We start from the raw sequence: 21,658 nt of genomic DNA on the forward strand, positions 1-21,658 counted from the left end.
TGTTCGAATTCATGGGATGTGTCCTGAGAAGGCCAGATTCGAAGGCCGATTATGTCATAGCGTGGCGCCGAGGTCTGGTCAGATTCCAAGAATCCTCGTTATGCGGCCATAAAATGCGTCCTTCTTTTTGCCCGATTTGAAGGACGGGTCTGATGTATCCTCGCTATCCTTGGTTTTCCCAGGATTCATTGCGAGACCAAGCAAGCCGTCTGCTCCGTGATCAGAGGAAAAGGTAATTGGCGCCAAACAGTGGAGAATATTGGAAGTGCAGTTTGATATAATCCAAGTAAGTAAATAGTTCCACCTGAAATGAATGATAATAGTTGTTTTAATGGTTATTGAGTCACATATGTGGCGATAATGATTGATTTATCTAAAGGTTTTTATCTGTTACTGTGTAAATGAGTCGGACTGTAATTTAAGGACAGATTCTATTATATCTGAAGGGTGGGGACTATAAATCTGATAGGATTTTTATTTTTTTTATTGCTGTTCTGCACAATTTACTTAACTTAGTATTTTTTGTTGTTGAATATAACACATTTTGCAGATATATTTTTATACACAGTGTTTAGACTTACAATTAGATTTACTTTGCACTTCATATCACTGTTTTTTTAAATGTACATCATTTTTTAAAATATCAAATCACTTGTTATAATAAGTAGATCCATTACTCAGAATTTAATTAGCATTTTCACCAAATATTTTTAACTCCTCCTTAAGTTATTTCTTGTATGTCTACTTTTTACTTTTGAGTTAAAATATGATGAACACTGGAAAAATTTGAAATCTAGATAAGTAATTTTTTTCTTAAAATAAGTGCATTTGTTCTTGGATAGAGGACGTAAAAGAGACATTTTGCCAATGGAACAAGACGATTTACACTTAAAATAAGAAAACTCATTTGCATTGTCTTATTTCATGTGCATATTATCTAATTATCTTATTTTAAGAGCAAAAATACTAATTCCATTGGCATACTATCTCATTTACCTGCTCAAATTAAGGGTAAATACACTTAATTTAAGACATGTTTTACTTATTTCTAGATCGTTTTTCCAGTGAAGTAGTGCTGCCCCTGAGTAAATTGTTTTTTGGACTGTACCGATGCATGCATAAACAAAGAGCCTTAAGTTTTAAAGTAAGGTTAATCTCTGATTTATCTGTTTGTATAATCCGACACCATCACTTCTGAAAAACATCTTAAAATTGACTGAATAGTGGGCAGGATATAGAACAAAGAATGTGGCTGTAAATAAGGAATAGGAAACAATGACTGCTTACTCATCACTGGAGGCCTCCACCTCCTTTTAGTTATTCATTTTTCCCCGATGAGAATCCTAAATATATCAGGTCCAAAATGATATAACTGCACAGTTCTACATGATTCCCTCCTACAGACCATGCTGTAGCTTTTTAAAGACTCTGATCTGTAACGGTGCAGAAATGACATCACCAGACATAACTAAATATTAGGAAATGTAATAAATTTTAAAGGGGCCAAAAGTAAATGGCAACAATTCACCGTCCCCATGCAAAGGTTATTACAGGAATGTAGATATTTATAAAAGATCACACATTTGATCTGATCTCCAGCTCAGATATAAACTCATCAAAAGAAGCGCTCAGTAGTATTTAGATGGAGGTGCTTTACCGTCTCTCTAAAGGAAATGACTAACTGTTTATTTTTCTGTATACGTGAGAAGATGCTACTTGAATAAAGCTGGTTTATTTAAAGCTTTTCACACATTGCTTCTATGCATCATCTAATTTCACCATTGCATCAAACAGTAGAGTTACTGTTAGGGGCTACAGTTAGCGGTTTTGGTTCATAGATTTTGTTTATTCCTAAAAAAAAAAAGGTTAAAACAAAGCAAAAATAAATAAATAAAACAGGATTTCTGTAGGGAACTATGCAGCCGGCTAATAAATTCAAGCGCCACCCATCAAAAACTGATGTTTATTTGAAAGAGCGACGACTCGCATGTGACTCGAACCAACCCTGTCTTCACAGCCATTCTGTTTCCCTTCACAATAGAGCAAAACAAACCATTCGTCTTAGAGTGACAATGTTACCTCAGAAAAAGCACACATTCCCCATAATTACAGTTGTTACTGGCCTCAAGTCTAACAGCAGGAATCCAGCTTGGGGTTTTTTTGGCCGGGCCACTGAGGAGAGCTCTGTCTGTTTCGCTGGCGAGTGTCAGGGGGGGGGGCTTCACCACAGTCAGACCTGTGTGGTCTATCTCTGCCTAAACCCGAAGAGCAATCACACCGAGGCCAGACGTCTGGCCACACAGAAGCATAAAAAACAACTTCCCTGATACCCTGGTAGAGCTGATTAATCGCTGAAACCACAAACTGGGTGCACAAAAGCCACCTTTTTGTTCCAACTGGAAGCAGAGCTACGCTTTTCTTGATTCCAGTGAAAAAGAGCAGAAAGAGGTGGAAGCCTGGTGGGTTTTATTTGGGATCAGTTGTCCCTTGATGCCTTATCTGATTTCAAGATATGGACGCTGAGCTTTTCCTCTACTTTCAGCTGGTTTTGAACTCTTTTCTTGCAATTTGTCAGAAAACAAGCCAGAGAAGGCTTCAGCATACCACAAAAACAGGAACACATGTTGCATTATATTATTATTATTACAGAAGTGAATTTATTTGGAAATTAAGAGGCCTAAAGTAAAGAAATTGTTCATAAGAAGGAAAAAAATGCACACTCTGAAGTGGAGTGACAGAGAGAGACACAGAAACAACAGAAAACTGCATAGGGCTGAGATGGCGGGTTCATCCTCCTGTCTTATCTTAAATAGGTCTGCGCGGATGTCCCCTGAAGAGCGCTAGGAAAAGGAATCCTCCAGAGGGAAGGAGGATAAAAGACAAGCTGGATCTTATCTCAGCTCTGGGGAGAGCGCTGACGCAAGGGATACAACATCACAATAGCAGAAGGTTGAGCATGAAAAAGGGAAGTTCATGTCGGGGAAAAGAAAAGGGAAGCGACGTTGGATCTGTGATGCATAGAAACATGGGATGTAGACGGTTAGTCAAAGGAGAAAGCTGCTCCTTCCACAAAAAACGGAGCTAGTTTCAGTTTCAGCGTGGATCCTGTTTTAATCTGAACGACGCCAAAGCAGGAATTGGATGGAAGGAAGAAAAAAAAGGCATTTATAGATAAATGAGGGTCAGGTTTGTTGCAGTGAAACACTTTTCAGACGCATCAAAACATAAAAAACATGAAAAACATTCCCTGGCTGGCTCAAATAAATCCAACACCCAATAATCAGACCTCCTCCTATAGGAAGGAAAATGTTGCCCCCTTTCAGAAGATCCAACTTACTGCAGGATTCATGCGCCTGAGAGGGGAATTATTAAGGGGCTCAAACATGTAGAATTACACAGACACGGCTCTTTGACCTGCTTTACAAACGCACGGAAATTCAAACATTTCAAAATCAGTTCAACTGTGGCGCCACGATATAAGCAGCCCCTCCTCCTCAGGTTGACGATACTCACCCTCTCCTGTCCCGCCGTGTCCCAGATGAGGAACTTATGCAGCTCGTTTTGGTATTGCACTGTCTTGGTCATGAAAGATGCCCTGGGGGAAACATTGAGCAAACAAATCCGTTTTAAAATAAAATTCAATAAGTCTCTATTATCTGTAAAGCCTGAGATAAAAGAGGATGTGTTGGTTGTTATATTAAGTGAATAGGCCTTCGTAATAAAATTATTTCACTGTCTTTCAAGAGGCATCACAAGTCTTAATGTCTTACGAAAAATGACAGATTACACAATTAGAGCTAAACTAATTTGCCAACAATCTAAATTGCCTTTTTTATACCAAAAAAATGCTATTTTTTTTGGATTTTAACCACAAGTATGTAGGTGTTTATCTTCAAGATTAGATTGTTTTTCTGACTTACTTTGTGGCTGGACTGCTACTGTTGTGTGCAGCATAAGGCAAGTTAAATTCAAGACTTTTTAAGACTTTTTAATGCCACTTAAAAAGACCAACTTGACAATAAACACAAGAAAAACCTGGAAGTGACAAATTTACACCAAATGTTTATTTTAACATAACTTTCTGGCCCCGTAGATACGTTTTAAATTTTGAACAACTTTCCAAATAGGAAGAAACATAAATAACGGATATATTTTTAAGAACTACTGAACTGAAATCACAAACTTGTTTTTTTCCGTACTTAATCCCTCCGCTTTCTTTGTCGGCGTAGTGTGGAAAGGTTTTTACTTCTGCTTGTATGCATGGAGCTGCATGCTAGCTCCAACTATGTGTTCCCCTCTGTGGTGCAGCAAACCCACTGTTAGCACATTACTGCAATCTAAAGTGTGAAATATCGTTTTTTGAATCAGGTTAAATGTGACCAACACTGAGTGCCTCTTATGCCTTATGTTGCAGAGGCAATTAATCGTCCAGCATCATTCCCAACTATTGTTATGATGATTAGATGGAGAGAATGAATGGGTGAGCATGACTTTCATGCCGTATCCAGGCTATGCACAATGAAAGCGAGAGCTCTCTTGGCATTCTTTAGAAGAACTCAATCTTGTTGACAGTGCAGATTGCACGCAGCCAGGGGCCTGTTATCCTGGATCAGGTTTATGGTCTCCATTGGCAGGAAACAAAAGGTGCAGCAGCAGACAGTAGGATGTTTCAGGAGGATCAGGTTCTCATCTTAGTACTTGACTGATGATGTACTTGGCATGACTTTGAGAAGCCATAACTTTAACAGGTGGTTGAGTGTGAAGCAGCTAAGATTAAAGCTAGCTCTTCTAATTGTAAAACAATGTTTTTCACTATGGGAAAATGAAATGCTGCTTCAGTTTCATGAACAATGGCACGATAGTGAAGGAAATGAACAGCTTGAGTCATCTACAGTGTGTTGCGGTCACACGCCGGCTTGTGGTGGTAAATAAAGGACTGAGCCAAAAGCTAACGTTCTCAATTTACCGGTTTATCTACATCAACTTATGGTACCGGAGATGAGTTTCTTATAAGAGAAGTGAGGCTCAATAGGAAAAGGTGTGACGACGCTGGTCCTCCTCGTTAAAGCATGTCAGCTGAACTTCATGCATCAGGTCAGGACGCCTCTCTTTGCTCCCTGAAGCCTCCGTTAGAAGGTTTTCTAGGCACATTTAACCAGGAGGGACTTTATATCCCTTTTGGCCTGAGAATACCTTAAAATTCCACCAAATGAGTGGAAGAGGGGGGCTAAAAAGAAACAGGTCTGGGTATCACTTTCACAACGTAATCATCACACAAACATAAAACAGTGGGTGACTAATAACACTGTCTATTTACTTAAATTCTAAATTATTTTCTTCCATATTTGGTAATGTGAGGGCCTGGTAGTTAAGAGGCAGAGATTTGAGTACAAGAGCTGCCGAAAGGTTGTTGGTTCAAACCTCAGCCTGTCACTCTGCTACATTCAGACCGCACGCGATTTCACCAGCAAAAAAACGCCTGCTGCTTCATTTTTGATCCTTGTTCACATAAAAGTCAAACGCGCCTCAAGAGCATCTTTGATGACAGTGAAGAGCGACAGGTAAAGTGTCTCCAGATGCGTCTACTGCTCCTGTGTTCAATGGCAGAGGGCGGCTTTGCTATATTAGCTGTGATAAGCTGGTAAAAAGTAGCTTTAACATATTCTGAAAATAATGTCTGTGCAGTCAGTTCATCAAGATTACGATCCTGCCTTAATACCGGTATGTTATTTCTCTGTCATAGCCGTGCAGACGCCCACATACCGCTCAAGTTTCACTCTTAGTAGGTTGGAATTGAGGCGGAGTGAACTCCGAGCGTGCTCCCGGCGAGGGGATACAAATTCTGGTGGGGATAACTACCTTGGAACGACACCCATCTACGACACCAGCAGTACGCTGTCATTAGAAATCCCCAGGAACAGCTTCCTCAGGCCTAGTCGCCTCTTCGGGGGTTTTCCCCTACTGTTCTTTGCGGTTGGAAGTAGATATTCGCGTTTTTCAGGTATGTGGTACAAACTGCAGGCACCAGAATAATATTAAACATCAGGTTTTGACCTGTTAAGTTAATTTAGGTGTTAATAGGCAGTATCAGGGGAGTGATCATAGCACTCTGTATCATCAGCGCTGTGTCCGTCTCCCTGCCAGCCTCAGATCAGCTTCTCTGATTGGTTGATGTGGCACGTCAAGCAGCAAAAGTTCAATTTTTCCAACCTTAGCATCTGCTGCCTGTGAAGCGCATTAGATGCTCAGAAGGCTCATGAGACGCTGCTTCAGCTGCATCAAGGTGTGCTGCAGGACCTTTGGATCGCCTTGATGAGAGTCAACCATTTTGCATGTAAACTGTCGGCTTCTGATGCTCTAAGCGTGTGCAGTGTCAACATAGCTAAAGGGATTCAGTCAATTACAAATAAAAGAGATTATTATTAATAAAATAATCGATCTTCAGTATTTCAGAAGACTGAAATATAATTATCTACAGAAAAAAACCCATTCATTAGGCCTAGCTTGCATCCAATAAGAGAAAGAAAGTAGGACTGCAACTAACGATTATTTTGCAAATTGATTCATCTGTCAATTACTTTTTCAATTAATAGTCAGATAGCCGAAGGTTCCTTAAAGAAGATTTTCTACGAAATTAAACGAAGTTAAACTAAAACATTTCCACTTGAGAAGTTCTTGATCGAAAAAAAATCCTTTCTTTAATCTTAAGTGCAAAATATTTACATATATTTATTACAATTTGGTTTGATCTAAGTGGGTTGCTCTGTCAGCTAAAGGCATGTTTTACAGACTCTAATCTCCATTTAATGATTAATCGATTACTAAATTAGTTGACAATTATTTCAACAATTGATTAAGCCGATTAATTGTTTCAGCCCTAAAAGAAAGTTCAATATTATAATAATAACATGGTGGCAAAATAAAGTGTTTTAAAATAACTGTTTGGCAACAACATAGAAATCTGAATTATTACTGCTTCTTTTCAGTTCTTACTAAACATTCATTGCATGTATTTTAGTAATCTGTCAGTTGAAGTATATAAATAAGGTGATACAATCATGACACAGGAGGAACTTACCCAATGGTTGGGTTGAGGTTTGGGTCAAAGCTGTCCTCTACAAATCTACAAACAATACTTGATTTTCCAACACCAGTATCCTGCACAGACAAAACAATAATATATATATTATTATTTTATAAAGCATCATAAACATCTTTGGGGTCCTTTCTTCTCTCCTCTGCTAATACATTATCTATAGTTTTACAGGAACCATGAGTTCACATCTTGTTCTTTAGCAAAAAAAGGTACGGCTTTAATTTAGCAACTGACTGATAAGTTCTACTTTAAGTGTTACATTTTTGCTGGCTTGCTGACCTGGTTCCTTTTTTTAAGATTGTTTAAGGATCGCCGCATACTTAGATCCATTATGTTCCCTTTAAACCCTTAATTATTTAAAATGAGAGAAACCTTCTAAGCCCAATATATCAACTCATGATTAATTACAGTAAATTGTCTGAATACTTTAAGCAGAAATAGACTCATAAAGCAGATTTTCGTTTAATTTAAATGCAAGGGCGAGCTACCATTTTCCCCCTCTAATACAGATGGTGGCAACAGTAATACTCTCAAGTGGAATATTCAAAAAATTTTAATTTCTCATATATTAACAATTACTTGACAACAAATACTCTGCGGTTAATGATGCACATCAATATACAAACATTAAAGATGATAATTAGAGAATCCATGCTCTTTTCAGAAATAGATTTTGTGTTTTATGGGGTAAAGAGAAAATGATGTGTCTCTGCAAGTCATCCAGTAGTGTTCAGTAAAATCATAGATTAATAACTAGTTTAATAAAAACTTATAAAATAATCAATTTATGTAGATACAAGTACTTGTTAGTATCAATTTTATGCAGAATGATTTCAGATAAAAGTAGGTAAGTAATGACAAAGAAAAAGATGTTTGCCCAAAACTCAAACCTGAAGGAATTTTATCCACTATACCAGGGGTCTTCAACATTTTTCAGTATAAGGATCCCCAAACAAGATGGAGCAGGGACACCTAATTATATATATTGTATGAAATTGTGTTCTATTAAACTGGTCTTATAGTCACTCTATAACAGATAGTGTCATGTAACGAAAGTAATTTTCGCCCTGGGATTATTAAAGTATTTCTGATTCTGATTCCTCATTGATGGGACAGGTGTTGTGAATAATACGGTTCCCAGCTAGAAAGAGCTCCTGTGTGTCGCTGAATGTGTGCATTGATGCCTCCATTTATCTGTTTACTACAGTGTGTTAATTTCATGTTAATGTGGATTTAAAGAAATATGAATGAGTGGAAAAAATTGCAAGAAAAAAAAAACAAAACAGCTAATCAACCAAAATTTTCGCGACCCCTATGCAGTACGTCCATGGACCCCCTAGGGGTCGCGGACCACCTGTTGAAGACCTCTGCACTACACCTTTTATCTAGCAGTGGTGTCAAAAGTACACACATTTGTTACTTAAGTAGAAGTATAGATACTGCAGTTTAAAAACACGCTGGTAAAAGTTGAAGTATCAACTTGACCACTTTACTCAGGTAAAATTGAAAAAGTATGTGCTCCAAAAACCACTTAAAGTATAAAAGTATAAAGTAAGCTTTAAAAAACAGCCAGATGCCACTATATGATCTGGAAGCTAAATTGTTCGATTATTTAAAAAAATTCTGTGAGATAGGGCCAAGGATGAGGGAGGTCTTGTTTTCACTAGATGTGGATGGCAGCACATGACCTGAAATAAATATTTATAAACATTAAACGGAAGCCAAGAGTAACGAGTAACGTTTGTTTTTTTAAGTAAGGAATAGAAAGTACAGATACTTGTGTGAAAATGTAATAAGTAGAAGTCAGAAGTAGGAAGAAAAATAAGTAATGGAGTAAAGTATAGATACCTAAAAAGTGTACTTAAGTACAGTAACGAAGTATTTGTACATAGTTATTTGAAACCTCTGTTATCTAAAAAGCACGGATGTTTGAATATATTCATCTATTTGTCAGCAAAGGCTGTGGGAAAGTATAGTTTGTCTTTATTTAAAAAATATGGATATTTTGCTGGTTAATTTTCCCATTGGAACAGTGTAGATTGACCCTCAGGTTGTGGTGCCTATCTACTTCCGGCCACCCCTCGGTGTACATTGGTTACTGCCCCTATAAACATTTTCTAGCTACGCCTCTGTTTAAATGATAAACTGGATAGGTGAGGATTGGTATTTTATGTAAACGCTCTCATAATGTTGAAACATTTTATATGATCTCAGTTTGGACTCAAACCAAGACGTTTGAATTAAAAGTACTTAATGTTAAAAAAAAGCACAATTGGTGTTTTTCAGTCTGTTTCTATAATCAGGGGTGACTGATTATAGTTTTAAATAAAACAGATCAGAAAGAGTCGCAGATTCATTACTTACCCCAAGGAGACAGACTTTCAGCTCTCTCAGTGCCATAGCAATGTATCTTCAAACCGGAATATTTAAATGATCACGGGCACTTTTATATTCTGCTTCTACCTTTTTATCTGGATAATTTTTCAGGCGATCTGTATTTATAAAGTCTGTAGCTTCATAGTAATCATAAGGTATAAATCCACTTTCCGATTTAGGCTAAAACTCCTGCTCTACGCATCGTGACGTCTTCATGTCCTTCATATTTCACTAAATATTGTCATAACTGTAAACAGCTCGCTAGCTAACTGCGAAGCCGCTCAGCCGCTCGGTCTCCATCTTGAACTACGGCGTGTGGTCACGTGACTCTATAGTCTCTCTCTTTCTTTTTTTTTGTTTTTGTTTGGAGGCGCACAAAGAAAGCTCAGTTTATGCTCCGTAATGTCGAGTTTGTACCAGAGCGTCGAAACAATTGTAAGAGTTAGTTGTTTAAAACATAATCCGTGTGGAAATATCAGCGCTGTAAGGACTTTCAGGAAGTAGTTAGCTGCCGTGTTTGAGTGACAGCCCACAACGGGACGGCGGACGGTGTTGTGTCGAAAAAGGCACCCCTGTCATGAAAAACACCCCTGTCGGAGGAAGCGCATTAGAAGGCAGATAGGCAGCCCGCAGAGCAAGGCGATACTCAAGATGGCAGGTAATAACACTTTTAAACCTGGCATTTCTTTTATAAACTTTATGTTTTTTATTAATAAAGTGCAGTGTTACTGATCCGAGTTGTAACACATGAACTCTGCTAACTATTTCAGCACTTGTTGGGTGTAATGCTACCTTAAGAAAGCCGACTGTAGCGCAGGGCTGTTAGCATTAGCCTGTTCGCTAACGAAAGCTAACAGGAGTGTTGAAATGGGTCATTGCAAAAGCGTTCACTGCTAAACAGTTTTCAGTTTGAAAAAGATGTCTAATAAGATCAGTGGAGTTATTCTTTATCAAATACGGATGATATATTTGATGTGGATTTAAATTTCGACCTGGTAAAGTATTAGGCTATCGAGTTGACTTAGCCTTATGTTAGCCTGGTAGCTAGTCAGTGTCAGACATAAGCTGCCCAAATCCTAATATATACAATAACAAAGTGGACTGTTTGCTTCTAGGCTTTATGAATATTGGATGTCTTAGATTATATAGTAATGTTTAAGAAAATTTGAATAAGCACTAGGCAGATACCATGATTTCAAGTTTTAGGTTGTTTTTATATCTGGAGCACATTCCTTAGCCTCAACAGCTGTAAACATACTCTTCCCTTCCTGGTCTTCTGGGCTTATCTTAACTTGTCTCTACTAGTCCTGTGGTATATCGATGGCTGAATGGCATTTAAAAAAAATCTAAAATAATTTTGTATTTATTCATTGAAATCTGGCAGGTTTGGAGTGTCCTGGTCGGTGCAGGAAATGCCCCACCAGCTGTAGTTCTTTATAAGTAAACTAGACTACAAACAAAACAATATACATGTAGATATGTTAAAGAATGGACAACAGAAACATGGCAAATGATGGACAGTTTTGGAATAAATGGGTTGAGGAATATGATAGAAGTAATAACATGTAAGAAGTGTATCAGGTCCTCTTTTTGTCTGGTTTAATCTTCTTATTCATTGATCAGTAAGCTTATGAAATGCAATTGAAGATCACATAAAGTACTGTTGCCACACTGTTATTTGTAGGGATGTTTGCTAGCAGCACTATTAATAAAATTGTAAGTTTTATTATTTTTATTTTGGCTGACCTACATTTTTCTCTAGGTTTCTTCCATCCTGTTAGTTAATGTATCTCAGCCACACTTCTTGTAGATATGGAGGGAAGGTGAACTTTATCACTCTAGCATCCTACCAGACACTGTATCCAAAACATCCATTCAAAATATTGTGCAGTTCTGGTTATTTAATAATGTTTGTGTCTTTTTAGCATTTAAAAGAAGCATAGTAATTTGTTTCTGGACATTTTAGCCATACTGCTTTTCTTTTAAGTCCTCAATATTAAAATGCTTATCATGCAAAAGGTAAACTAGTTACAGTGTTTTCTTAATCAAAATGTTGCAACTACACAAAGATACTCCGTATTACATCGCTTAATGTCTCTGCCTGAAAATATTTTTCTTGTAGCTGTGTTTGTTAATATGCTTTAATGTAAAATAGATTATTTTAATATCAAAGTACATTAAAATATGTAAACATAAATGAAATTTATATTAACAGGTGGGGTAAATTGATTGTGGATTTATGAAGCAAAAATAATTTCACATGTTTATTTTTTTCAGTAGACGTTAACTGTGTGCACCAAAGTTTAACCATACAACTGTAAACAAAAAAAGAATTGGGTAGAGAGATATTTGATTATACATGAATCAAAATATTATAAACGTGTTTAAGTCGCATGGTATTTTTAAAAAAATAGACAAAATTAAGATAGAGATAAAGAGCTAAAAATAGAGATGAATATTAAAAGCTGCAGAACTCCTCATAGTTTTGGATGGACCTGATGTAGACGTTGAAAATATAACGTTCATTATTTACACCCTGTAAATGCAAAGATCCAGCATCAACTGACACAATTTTGATGTATGATGCGTGTTATGGGACCTGAACACTGAATTTTACATAAAATCTAGTATCAAAAAGATAATTTTCCTTTCTTTATAATGTTGGAGTTTTTTGTTTAGCATCACTTCAAATATTTTTTGACATCTGATATCATTAATCATAAGCACCTGAAAGAATTGGATTTGAGGCTGAAGGCCATTTTCCTTCTGAATCACCGTTGGTCCCTAAATCTGGGTTTAGATGGTTTGATTATTAGCAGCAAAGCCATCTCTCTGCATCTTTCATTTTTGTCTGTGTAGATGGAGATTTCCCGTTATTCACTTAGCCATTCCTCTTGTTGCAGTGAGCAGTTTTCAGAGTCGCTTTAACTAATTTAACACTCAAATTGTTGAAAATTAGCTTACTGAAAATGGAGAAAGAAACAGGAGGGGGGATACGAAATGTACCTTTTCATCCCAGTATGACCTGCAATAACTTTAATCTATCTAACTTTATGTTTATTAGAATGTTTTTAAAGTCTGGAGGTTAAATGTACAAATAATATTGCTTTATTGTAAAGAAACCTACTACTCCCCACTAACTGTTTCCTTGTTGCAGGTCTATCTTTATACTTTGAAGATGGCCATGATGATCTGGATGACTGTAAGTATACCAATAGATCCATGTTATGACAAGGGATAAATTATTTTATTTTCTATATATGTGTAAGTAATGATAATGTGTATCTAATGTATATTAGCCAAATAAATTAAACTCAGATTTGATGTATTTAGTAGCAGAATATTTATACTCCCCCATTCAAATCTGCACTTTGCTTCTCATGTCAAACATTTTTATTATTTGATTATTTCCGATGTGTATATTCTGCACACCATCTTCAGAGATTGCTAATGTGTACATTTATGTGTTTTTATTTTTTGAGTTGACAGTAAAAGCTCAATCTTTCCATCCACAGTTGGATTTGATGATTATGCTTCAGATTGCGACGGCATCCGTATCACAGCATTCCTTGATGCTGGACAAGACAACCTCACCCCTTTAGGAAGGTTGGAGAAGTACGCCTTCAGCGACAATACATTCAATAGGTAAGATGAGCTCTATGTTCAGGATGTTAATCCGACCGTCCACTGAAACGCGTCAAACCCTGAGATCATCAAACTCTTTAACAAGCTGTGCTCAGCTAGTTTGCTGCTGGTAAATCTTTAGAGCTAAATCATGGGGATTCATGTTAAAAATAAAGCTGGACTCCTCACAAATATATGTATTCACAAGTGTTATTTTTTTCCAAAACTGATCATTATTCCACTTATTAATAATAGGAAAGATTGCCTGTTTCCTCCTATTTGTTTTTATTCTCTTCATTGATTTAAAAATCTTAAATGCTGCATACCATGTAGAGTGATAAATGTTTGGTTTCACTGATTCTGGAAATTACTTTACCATTGTTACCACAGCTATTTAACATGTTTGTCATATTATTGAGTATTAACATAATGCCACGCCTTGTGGGACTTTGTCACAACGAGACGTCAGCAGATTAATCAGAGTTGAGGAGACATTAGCTTGTTGAAGGAGGATGAAATGCTAGGCAGATATTTACATTGAAATATCTCAATTATCTGGAGTCAATCATTACTGGGAAATTGTAGTGTTATAAAAACGAATGTTCATAGTCCAAATACTGAATAACACCAGGTTACACTGACATAATGTCATTGCAGCATCTGTTTATTGTAAGTTTATGGGTTTGATCTCCTGTAAAGCAATCTTAGAAAACACTTTTGGTTTCCTTAATTTTCCTGTTTTTCTGTAGATTTTTTTAATGTATGGGATTGTTTTCTAAAGTTTGTCTTTCTGCCTGAAAAGCTGCTTCAGATTTATTCATAAACTCACAAATCTAAATCCATATGTTTGTGTTTTGTTTGCTGATTACAGCTGTTTCCTTCTTATTGCTTTTATACTAATACCTACAGAGCTGAGCTGTCCGCTATTCAAGTAGATGTGATTGGCATTGCTTTTAGAGCTGCGTGTTGTGCTTTGCTTACTTTACTCTTGTAGGTATTGGCAAGCGAACCACTAACTTGGAGCTATTGCTTTCTAGGCAGATCGTGGCTCGTGGCCTGCTTGATGTGCTTCGAGAGTTCAGTGACAATGAGAATGACTTTATCAGTGTCATGGAGACAATTGCCAGAATGTCGGAAGATGGAGGTAGATGTTTTTTTTTTTTTTTTTCTAGTCTTTGTTTTTTTATTTTTTCTTGTTTTGTTTTGGTTATTGAATGTGTGCGGTATTGTTTGATCAGAGCCCACCGTGCGATCGGAGCTGATGGAACAAGTTCCTAACATTGCCATGTTTTTGCATGAGAGTCGGCCCAATTTCCCAGCTGCTTTCTCGAGGTACTTGGTACCGATTGTGGTGCGCTATCTCACAGACCCAAATAACCAGGTAAGTTTCACATAAATAACCTCATTTATTTCATTTTAGCATTTTTATTTGTTTTTCTTTGTTTACACTAATCTTTTACAGGTGCGGAAGACGAGTCAGGCAGCGCTACTCGTGTTGTTGGAGCAGGGCCTCATTTCTAAAGCTGACATGGAGACCAAAGTTTGCCCCGTTCTGCTCGACCTGACGGAAACGAGCAGTGATGATGACTACAAAATTGAGGCAGTTGCTGTAAGAAACTCCCTTAATTCATTTGGCTGCTTCTGCTTTACTTTATTTCTGAAGTGCTATTAAAATTCAACAGTCAGAAACAAATTCTGACTCATTTCGATTTAAACAACAGATCCTTATTTAGCATATATAACATAGTTACCATGGAGGCGCTCTAATGCAGCGGCGAAGAGCAGCTCCTCTCGACAATTTCACAAAATATGCCGCTTAAAACGATACAAACGAGACATCAAACCCGCATTCATGATCACCAACGCCTGCTGGAGCTACAGTCACAAAATGTTTTAAATACTGACATTTTTGACCGTTTTAAAAGCTGCGGAGTGCTATGGACCGCGTCAACAAAACAACAGCGGAAAATAACGAACGGAGGAAGAGATGCGTGAGATGGAGAAAGCGAGGCTGCAGAGGGGGGGCTAACTGCGAAGCTAAAGAGAGATCCCCACAGACTGCCGCTTCCATCAGTCCCGCTCTCCGACAGCCGCTGGTTGGAAAACAAAATGGATAATTTCCAACTCAAACTCTCTTCAAAAAAAGGAGATGTGTAACTGCTGTGCCATCATTCTGACGGAGTCTTGGCTGCGTCCGGACGGTGCTGTTGGCCTGGGGGGGGCTGTTCCCAGGCAATCTTCGACATCTAGAAGGGAAGCACAGCCGTCTGCAGGTGAAAATGAGGAGAGCAGTTTAGATGCTTTCCTGCCAAATACTAAAACCCTCCGGCTTCCACACCTTCTCCAGCCTTCTCTGTCGCTGCTAAACCTGCCGATGGCACCACAGCTGCTTCAACCACCCCAGCCTCTTCAACCCAGGGGGCTACCACCCTCACAGCATCGTCATCATCGTCCTCTTCCTCCCCTGAGCCAGGAGAAGCGAGTGCTTCAGGAACTGGAGGCAGTAGCAGCAGCTTAACAACAACTGCTGCTTACCTTATCGAGGCTGCACTTTAAAAAATGAAATTGTCTAGAGAGCTGTTCTAAACTAAAAGTCTTTTTGTTCACACCTGTGTATACAAAATGGCAAAATAAATATGTCTAAGTCTTATTTGGAAATTGAAATATTAAGATAGAAAAATAAAATATAGATACATTTATTGGGCAGTTTTATTTGTTTAATTCTGGTCATATAAGCTTGACTTTATCTCTTGTTTAAGTTGTCTAACCTTTTCTCACCCGTCTTCTCTTTTCTTAGTTCAGCTGGTGATTCTATAATCATTCCTTCTCTCACACAGATCATGTGTAAAGTTGTCACCATGTTGAGCAAAGACACAGTGGAGCATCTGTTGCTGCCTCGCTTCTGCGACCTGTGCAGCGATGCCAGACTCTTCCAAGTGCGCAAGGTAAAATACCCCCCCCCCCCCCCCCCCCCCCCCCCCCCCCCCCCCCCCCCCCCCCCCTCCCTTCATGTTTGAGACACACTCCAAAAACAGGAAGAACTCTCAGGTTCAATGTTCTGCCGTTGCTTAAAGCACGGCTCTGGGAGCAGTTATGTGAGGTCAGTTTTAAATCTGCTTGTTTTGCTGGGTCTGTGTGGATTCAGTCGCTCCCTAAATCAGCCTCAGTTCTGTTTTTGTTCAGCTGACACTACGCCGTTGTTTCCCCTCTGGAATGTTAATTCTGTCAAACTTGTGCCAGTTGGTGTCAGGGCTGCAAATGTGGTTAAATGTAGTCATGGATTTTTTTTCTTCTTCTTCTTTTTTGATGTCTCTGTTATTCTAATTTCATTAGACTCTGACACATCTGGACATATTTAGAGTTGAATGAATTAAGGGAAAATGTAAAGTTTTATGTTTAGTCTGATTATATAAGTTTTTTTTTTTTTTGTTTAGTTTCATCCCTTTTTCTTTTTTGTTTTTATGTTACAGGTGTGTGCAGGTAACTTTGGGGAGTTCTGTTCGATTGTTGGCCAGGAAGCCACAGAAAAACTTCTGGTGAGAGACCTTAAAATACTTTCCGGTTTATTTTGTCGGCTAGTTGTGAGATGATCGAGCAATCTATGGTTTCCATTTAAAAAGTCAATATTTCCTTAGATTCTCTGGCTGTCAAAAATTCTCTTTACAGTCCAAAGTCTTACAGTGGGCTTTTATTTTTCATATAGATGCCCAAGTTCTTCAACCTGTGCTCAGACAGCCTTTGGGGCATCAGGAAAGCGTGTGCTGAGTGCTTCATGACAGTCTCCAATTCCACCTCTCCAGAGGTGCGACGCTCTAAACTGTCCCCCCTCTTCATCAACCTCATCAGCGACCAGTCCCGTTGGGTGAGTCTCAAAGGCCTTTAAAGCTTTTGGTTCAGCCTTAAATTATGTACTAGGTTTAGTTAAATTTTAATTGATTAATTTTGTCTAACAGTTGAATTAAAGAATCTGAGCAGCAGAATTCTGAATTATATGCATTTATCTGTAAGTCTGAATCTTCCGCCCCCTTCAGGTGCGACAGGCTGCCTTTCAGTCTCTGGGGAGATTCATCTCCACCTTTGCCAACCCTTCCAGCGCAGGCCTTCATTTTAGGGAAGATGGTGCACTTCCAGAGGTCCCCAGGTGTACGTCAGACAGGTGAGGCATTCCTGCTGGCACAGGCTTTAAAAAAAAAAATGGTAGTTTCCTAAAACTGGGCCTGTTATATACTTCGTTTTTTAAGTTGCTTAGGGGTTCTCCTAGCTGTCTTAAAGTATGGAAAAGAAAAATATGTTTTATTATTTCTGCTCAACCAGCAGCTTTGGTTTAACAAGTATTTTTATCATCTCAATTAGGGCTGGGTAAAAAAAAAACGTTTTTGAATCGATTCCTTTACATTTGTGCAAAATTGATGTCTAGGGAATGAGAACAATTAGTTTCGTAGTGACGCGTGACATTCGAATAAGCAGCTTCAAGCCAGACAGCTGCAAGTATAGCTAATAGGTTGATTGAAGACATTAACAAATGGGGGCTGACCAGCAAACACCCTGTAGTCGTTACAGACAACGCTGCAAATGTGGTTTGTGCAGTGGAGATAATGCAGCTCATGCATGTCTGCTGTGTCCCCGCTGTTTCCACTGCCTGCTTGCTCGATTGAGGCTTCGCTTTTTCACTTTTCATAAACAAGTTTGCACTTTTGAGACAGTTTTGTTCACATCTCAAGTTTAAACTGTCCGATTTACAAGTTTGCACTTTGTGTTTAATATGACTGGAAAAAATAAAAATACATGAGCGTTTTGAAACACAGTTGAAATACTTTCATTATTGTAAAAACAGATCGAATCAAAATTAATCGGTTTAGAACAGAATTGATCAAAATCGAATCGATTCGGGACTTTGGTGAAAATCCCCAGCCCTAATCTCAATAATGTGACGGTTGATGCTGTATTTAAGTAGAGATTTATTGCTTTGTGAAGCTTTTATAACCAAGACTGACTCACGTCTCCTCACTACTTCCAAAGAATTTACTGAGAAGACATCTGGAGTAGGTCTGTGTTATATCTCCAGGTTGTTGTGTTGATTTGAATTTATTAAAACCGTGTAACCCTGAACTGTACAGCAGATAATAACACATTTTAACACATAAGGGAAGGACAAGAGCTTACAAATGATTGGATCTAGAAGTATCTGGATTTTTTTTTTAGCATATAAGATGAAAAAAAGATTTGGTTTCCACGCAGAACTTCAAATAATCTCTATATGGTTTTGTCTACAATTCTGTGGAAACTAGTATCAGAGTTAAACCTTAATCTACACATACTTTAGTTATGATCCTAAAGCAAAGCAGACCGGAAGCATCAGCTGTGCAATGAAAGATGATTCCCTAATGATATGACACGTGTTAATTGTGTCTATCGGTGTATTTGTAGTTGGTAATTGTCTGTTAATCTTGCAGTAATTTTGTCACGCTTTCATTGCACATTCGTTTTTGACAGACTGAAGTTCAGAGTGTGACTTTAGTGAAGGAAGCTGGAGCTTAGTCATCGCTTGGATGAATCATCCTTTTTCAAAAGACACGGGGACAAACCTGTTCATCCTCTTTTCTGAATGCTAATTTAAAAAGAAGTCAATTACTTTCTTTTTTTTTAACCCTCAAAACCTTGTTTCTAAAGAAAGTTTAAAAGTGCTGCAATTGTTTGGTTAGTTCACGTCTCAAATGAAAAGTTGGCAAACAGACTTGCAACATGAGGAAGTGCTGATTGTGTCTGATCTTTTGTCTTTTTGCAGCAACTGCTCTCTAAATTCCCTGAACTGTGCCGACATTAGCATCTGCCACAAAGAGAGAGCCATCACTCACACCCCTCCCAATCAGGACGGCAGGGCGACGCCATCGCCTGAGCACGTTTCGGCGCCGGACAGCGAGGACCACTTTGAGGAGAGCCATTTTTCTGTCCCCAGAGAGACTCTCACAGACAGCGGTGGCACTCCCCTGGTTACAAACAATGCTAGAAACACAAAAGAAACGGAGCCGACAGACCAGAGCTTTAACTCTTTCCACTACTGGAGAGCTCCTTTACCCGACATCAGCGACGAACTGGAGATGCTTAATTGTCAGAAGTCCGAGGAAGGGATAGAAAAGGGGGTAGAAGAAGAAGAACCTGAGGAAAATTGTCCAGAGTCTAAATCCAGCCACGGCAAAGCTACCAGCGATCAGATCCAGAAGGTTTTGGATTGTTTGCAACCTCACATTGATGACCCTGACGTACAAGGTGAGTGTATGGAGCCAGAGTGTGTGTGGTGGGATTTCTGACGCTGCACTGGCATATAGATTCAGTCCTGCATGTGATTGACCCACAGCTCAAGTTCAAGTATTGTCAGCGGCTCTGAAAGCTGCCCAGCTTGACAGCCCGACGGACAACAGTCCAACTGAGCAGCAACCAGAAGCGCTGCTAGAAGCTAACGACGAGAGCCCGCTGGCGGAGAACACGACGGGGGAGATTCAGTCGGAGGAAACGCAGGAAACTTGCACAGACGAGGAGCAAACGGTGGAAACTCCTCCAGCCTCGGAGCCGAGCCCAGTCCAAGAACAAGAAGACGAGCAGACGCAGACAGAGCCCCAAGAGGAAGACGAGGACGAGGAGGAGGAGGAGGAGGAGGAGCAATCTTCCCCTGGCTCTCCAGTACAGGTAAGAGACGCCTCGGTTCGTAAGCTAAAGCGTCAAGCTTTATAGAAGCTGCACGATCAGTGACACCAGTTTTAACATCACTGTCATAAGATTCACTGGAGTTTGGTTTTTATTGGCTTGAATAATGTAACATAACAATCGGAGTAGTTCTAGCTGCTGCATTAAGTTACTGCTTAAAACGAGCTGCTGCTGTAGGACTGTCTGCTACATCAGGTTTATATGATAGGTGCTTTATTTTCAGAGCTGGCAACACATGCTTATATTTCCTTACTTTTTCACGAAACCCTTTTTTCTTTTTTAGGATCAGCTAAGATCTCTTCTCTTCTTACAGCAGATTTTTACTTTAACTTTCCATCAAGGAAATTTCAAGTTATATAGTTTTGTTTGTTTTTTATTTCATTTATTTTTTGGATTTACTTATGTTTACACTTATGTTGTCACTGTTGCTCTTATTTTACCTCAGGAGTCTGAATTAATTGAAAGCATGGAGGAGGAGGAGAAGGATGACTGTCCCCACAGCCCAGTGTCTGAAGAAAAGCCGAAAATCCAGGTTGGTCTAAAGGATAAAGGCTTTGCTAAAAATGGAAATTAGCTTTTGAAGCACTTGAAGAGTCCCTTTTTGCAGGACTTTACTGGATCTGTGCTTTAGCTGCTGCTCTCTGTTCCCTTCTATGGGGCAGCGATCCCACTTTAAACCCAATGGTCTGGAGTAAAATGGTGTATTACTCTTCTTAAATGTAAAAAGACCAAAAATAAAAAGTCCTGCGATGTGAAAATGTGCTTATTTTTTAAACTGTGTTGATATTACAGCCGTATTGTTGGCCTACAATACTTCAGACACTGTTTTAAAAACCTTTCTCTCTTCCTAATATCATTTTTAAATAGCTGTCTCTTTGTGATGCATTTGCAGAATGTTATCCCCCAGCAGCTGTTGGATCAGTACCTCTCTATGACGGACCCGGCGCGCGCGCAGACGGTGGATACAGAGATAGCCAAACACTGTGCCTTCAGCCTGCCCGGGGTGGCGCTCACTCTGGGTCGACAGAACTGGCATTGCCTCAAGGACACGTATGAAACGCTGGCCAGTGACGTGCAGGTAGGGAGTGGTCATCACGCTACCACAGAGAGACACGGGGTCCAATTGGTCCAATTGGCTCGGTCCCACAGCACTCCTGATAGAAGTAGCTTTTTACAGCAGTTTTTAAGTCAATGGGAGATTTTTTATTTTAGTTTAAGCAGCTGTTCCAGCAGCAAATCAAGTGACAGTTAATTTCTTAGCTGATGTGATAATACTGATTTTAAACTCAAATCATCAAAGGAACAGAGTCTGGAAATGTTCTGCTAATCATCTTGCATCATAGCCAGTTTGAAGGACCGTTGGCTGGAGTTGGCAGCTATCATAGAGAGGGAGAGTGTTGGGCTTTGTGTTTCACATTGAAAATATTAATGCAAATTTTTTTTTATTTTTTTTTATAAATTCAATTGATTTTGGTTTCTTCTTAATATTTATCCCTTATAGGTCAGTAAACTGTGACTACTGGTTTTCAGAACTAGGTTTGATTGACATCAGTTCACCCTCGTAGTATATTGCACAATGGGGCAATTCAGTCGGTTTTCCCCAATGAAAGATATTTACCCCACAAATTTGCACTACTGTCTGAAAATCGAACTGTTTAGGGGAGTTTCTCGTTAGAATTATACTCTTTGCAATCACTAGTCTGCATGTTCACCAAACATGGCTTTAACTCTTTATAGAGCAAGTTACCATTTTCGATCACTTGCAGACCCCTTAAAAATGGAGTCCCCCCGTCCCTCAGTGAGGTCTAGAAGCACAAGATCTATATCCAGCCATTTAGCAAAGATACTGCTACATGGCTG

The 21,658-nt window shown here is 38.8% G+C and overlaps 2 protein-coding genes across 2 annotated transcripts in view; one reads left to right on the top strand and one right to left on the bottom strand.

The window, feature by feature from the left end:
* rab22a (RAB22A, member RAS oncogene family) overlaps positions 1-9,755 on the bottom strand; it is a 14,361-nt gene extending 4,606 nt beyond the window's left edge. Inside the window, exons 1-3 of the mRNA XM_015399919.1 lie at positions 9,461-9,755; positions 7,079-7,158; positions 3,514-3,595 (exon numbers count right to left, since the gene is read on the bottom strand). Coding sequence (XP_015255405.1) covers positions 3,514-3,595; positions 7,079-7,158; positions 9,461-9,496 — 198 coding nt within the window. The 5' untranslated portion in view covers positions 9,497-9,755. The remainder of the gene's footprint in view (positions 1-3,513; positions 3,596-7,078; positions 7,159-9,460) is intronic.
* A 174-nt stretch (positions 9,756-9,929) lies between these two features.
* Positions 9,930-21,658, top strand: part of ppp4r1 (protein phosphatase 4 regulatory subunit 1) — an 18,205-nt gene continuing 6,476 nt past the window's right edge. The window contains exons 1-14 of the mRNA XM_015399918.1: positions 9,930-10,130; positions 12,630-12,674; positions 12,988-13,117; positions 14,134-14,240; positions 14,335-14,477; positions 14,559-14,705; positions 15,934-16,041; positions 16,567-16,632; positions 16,800-16,958; positions 17,128-17,252; positions 18,882-19,363; positions 19,452-19,780; positions 20,244-20,330; positions 20,691-20,876. Coding sequence (XP_015255404.1) covers positions 10,124-10,130; positions 12,630-12,674; positions 12,988-13,117; positions 14,134-14,240; positions 14,335-14,477; positions 14,559-14,705; positions 15,934-16,041; positions 16,567-16,632; positions 16,800-16,958; positions 17,128-17,252; positions 18,882-19,363; positions 19,452-19,780; positions 20,244-20,330; positions 20,691-20,876 — 2,121 coding nt within the window. The 5' untranslated portion in view covers positions 9,930-10,123. The remainder of the gene's footprint in view (positions 10,131-12,629; positions 12,675-12,987; positions 13,118-14,133; positions 14,241-14,334; positions 14,478-14,558; positions 14,706-15,933; positions 16,042-16,566; positions 16,633-16,799; positions 16,959-17,127; positions 17,253-18,881; positions 19,364-19,451; positions 19,781-20,243; positions 20,331-20,690; positions 20,877-21,658) is intronic.

This window comes from Cyprinodon variegatus, unplaced genomic scaffold (genome assembly GCF_000732505.1).
Source record: "Cyprinodon variegatus isolate N-32 unplaced genomic scaffold, C_variegatus-1.0 Scaffold1056, whole genome shotgun sequence".
Taxonomy (NCBI): domain Eukaryota; kingdom Metazoa; phylum Chordata; class Actinopteri; order Cyprinodontiformes; family Cyprinodontidae; genus Cyprinodon; species Cyprinodon variegatus.